General features: G+C 34.2%; 1 protein-coding gene across 1 annotated transcript in view; it reads left to right on the top strand.

The window, feature by feature from the left end:
• Window positions 1-456, top strand: part of LOC111368317 (cysteine-rich receptor-like protein kinase 29) — a 6,350-nt gene extending 5,894 nt beyond the window's left edge. Inside the window, exon 5 of the mRNA XM_022989548.1 lies at window positions 15-456. Within this exon, the coding sequence (XP_022845316.1) occupies window positions 15-377 (363 nt within the window). The 3' untranslated portion in view covers window positions 378-456. The remainder of the gene's footprint in view (window positions 1-14) is intronic.
• The last annotated feature ends 2,371 nt before the right edge of the window (window positions 457-2,827 follow it).

The following is a 2,827-nucleotide window of genomic DNA, read 5'->3' on the forward strand; positions in this document are numbered from 1 at the left end:
TCAAATTCTCACAGGTTTGGAAAAATTGGCGTGAAGGAACAATTGCTGATATAATAGATCCAGAACTGAGGACTTCTAGATCCTTGCGTGAAATTATGCGATGCATTCATATTGGTTTGTTATGTGTTCAAGAAGATGCAGCTGATAGGCCTACAATGGCAGCAATAGTTCTCATGCTTACGAGCTTCTCTATAACTCTACCAATACCTTCACAGCCTGCATTTTTTGTGTCTAGTAGATTCGATCCAGAAATTTCACTTCTTCAGGAACACAATTCAATACCATCAGAGGCCATGGAATCATCAAAGAATAGATCAGGTAATTCTACTGATGCGTCTATAAATGATATCTCAATGAGTGATTTATATCCTCGGTAACTAACAATAATTCACATATTCATCATCACAAGTTATTTTCCATATACTTTTGTTTTTATTGCTAAATTGGAATTACCTTTTAAGAACACTTGTTTCATGACTTGTATTGTTATGTCTTGAATGCTTCACAATTCAAAAATAAATAAATACGATAAGTAGTTTATTGAGAATGAATATAAGGAGTTCCTCAAATGTCAAAAGGGCAAAAAATAAACAACTTCGACACAAGCTTGATCTCTTAAGGGGCAATAAATATTGATGACCATTGGAGTCTAAAATCATGGTGAAATAGATGGATCTCAGAACTTGTTTGTGCCAAACTAGTTACTCAAACTTCTTCGTTTTATTCAAACTCGGTTAATCTCTTCATTTCTGTTAATCAAATAAATGGAAAAATCTGACATGCACTTTAACTTTGATGAAATTTTGAGATAGCGCCCGACATAGAAAAAAACAGGTCGTTGTGTTGTGGGAAAAATATTGTTGTTTGTTTTAATAAAAATCACTCAGCTTCCATGTTTGCTACAATGTGGTCACTCTAACAAGGTCATCAAAAATGTGAAATTGAATTCAAAAAAATTGAAAGAAATGAAACCTATAAATAAAAGAATCACATGTTAAATTTTAATTGTAATCATGCTAAGAATCAAGAATCACCATATAATAAATTAATAATATACCTGCGGAAGCCATTGTTGATATAAATAATAGTTGTAATAGCAGCCAAAATCTTCCCCTCCTTGCTCCTCACAAAAGTATTAACTATCAATGGGGCAATCCAGTAAAACATATTGAGAGGAGACCTAGCCTTTATATAGAAAATAATTGAGCCATCCCATTACGACTAGAATTCTAATTAGGGTTTATTTTCGGCCCACATACTTTAAATTATCATATCAAATTAATTACAAGTCGTAAGGTGTAAAAGGCCCAATTGATCATTTAATAAATTTGGCCCAAACACAAATATCATTATGAGCCATACATCTAACCCGTAAAATTTGCAATCGAATGTGAAGCCCACATATAAAATTATTAATTATTCCAACATTATCCCCACTTGGGCAAGTATTTGATTGCCATAGCAAAGTTTTATCACTCGGGTTAGACTACAGAGGTGGCCACAAAAGTACAGCTCCAATGATAACACCTTACATAATATGATCCGGTCCAACAAGAATATTAACACTGAACATGGAAGTCATTACACCAATTAAACGATGTAAGACCATCACACAGCTACAAATGTCAACATCCTTATCGACATGGATCCCCATCCTCCAACAAATGTGGTAGTATGTGATATGAATTTAACACCAAATGTGATTAAAAAACTGTGCTAACTCATATCGGTCATCATAATGTTTCGAATCAAAATGAAGTCACATGTTTTCAAAAGAGACTCATCTTATGTCTTTATACGTCATATTTCAAGATGTCAATAATATAAAAAGACATAAGTCAAATGATTGCTTAAAATAGTTCATGGATAGGGAAAAAATTATTTCATTATCAGAAGGGGCTGTACCCGAAAACATATGGGTTGCCTACGTACCCCGTAAAGGGATCAAGCCCAAAACATAGTTCTTTACTTATATATAACTCTCACTAACCAAAAACATCAAATGTTTCTACAATACCCATATTAGTGACATGTGTCTTAAAGACTTTTGGAGTGAGTCCCTTAGTCAAGGTATCTACAACCATCGCTTCTGTATTGATATGCTCTATTTTCGTCTGTCCTTCTTTAACTATGTCTCTAACAACCAAATATTTGATGTTAATATGTTTTGATCCACCAGAACTTTTATTATTCTTTGAAAAGAATACTGCTGCACTGTTATCATGGTAGATGGTGATCGGTCTTGAGATGGAATCAACAACTTTCAAGCCAGAGATAAAATTTCTTAACCAAACGGCTTGGACTGTAGCCCCATAACATGCCACAAATTCAGCTTGCATAGTAGAAGATGCCACTAGAGTCTGTTTAGCACTTTTCCAAGAAATGGCACCACCAGCTAATGTAAAAATATAACATGTGGTTGATTTCAAATCATCTTGACATCCAGCAAAATCAGAATCTGAATATCCTACCACCTCAAGATAATTTGTACGCTGGAATGTAAGCATATAACCTTCAGTTTTATTCAAATATCTCATAACTTTCTTAGCTGCTTTCAAATGCTCTTGTCCTGGATTATATTGAAATATGCTAAGGACACTTACTGCGTAGGCTATATCCGGTCTAGTGCAAACTTGAGCATACATCAAGCTCCCCACAGCACTAGCATCTGGAATCATCTTCATAGATTCCCTTTCTAGCTCATTCCTTGGGCATTGAGTTTTGTTAAATTTATCTCCTTTTATGATAGATATATCAACAAGTGCACAATTTTGCATATTAAACATTTCTAGAACACGTCGTATATAAGCTTTCTGAGAAAGTCCCA

The sequence above is a fragment of the Olea europaea genome, chromosome 19 (genome assembly GCF_002742605.1).
Source record: "Olea europaea var. sylvestris chromosome 19, O_europaea_v1, whole genome shotgun sequence".
NCBI classification, from domain to species: Eukaryota; Viridiplantae; Streptophyta; class Magnoliopsida; order Lamiales; family Oleaceae; genus Olea; species Olea europaea.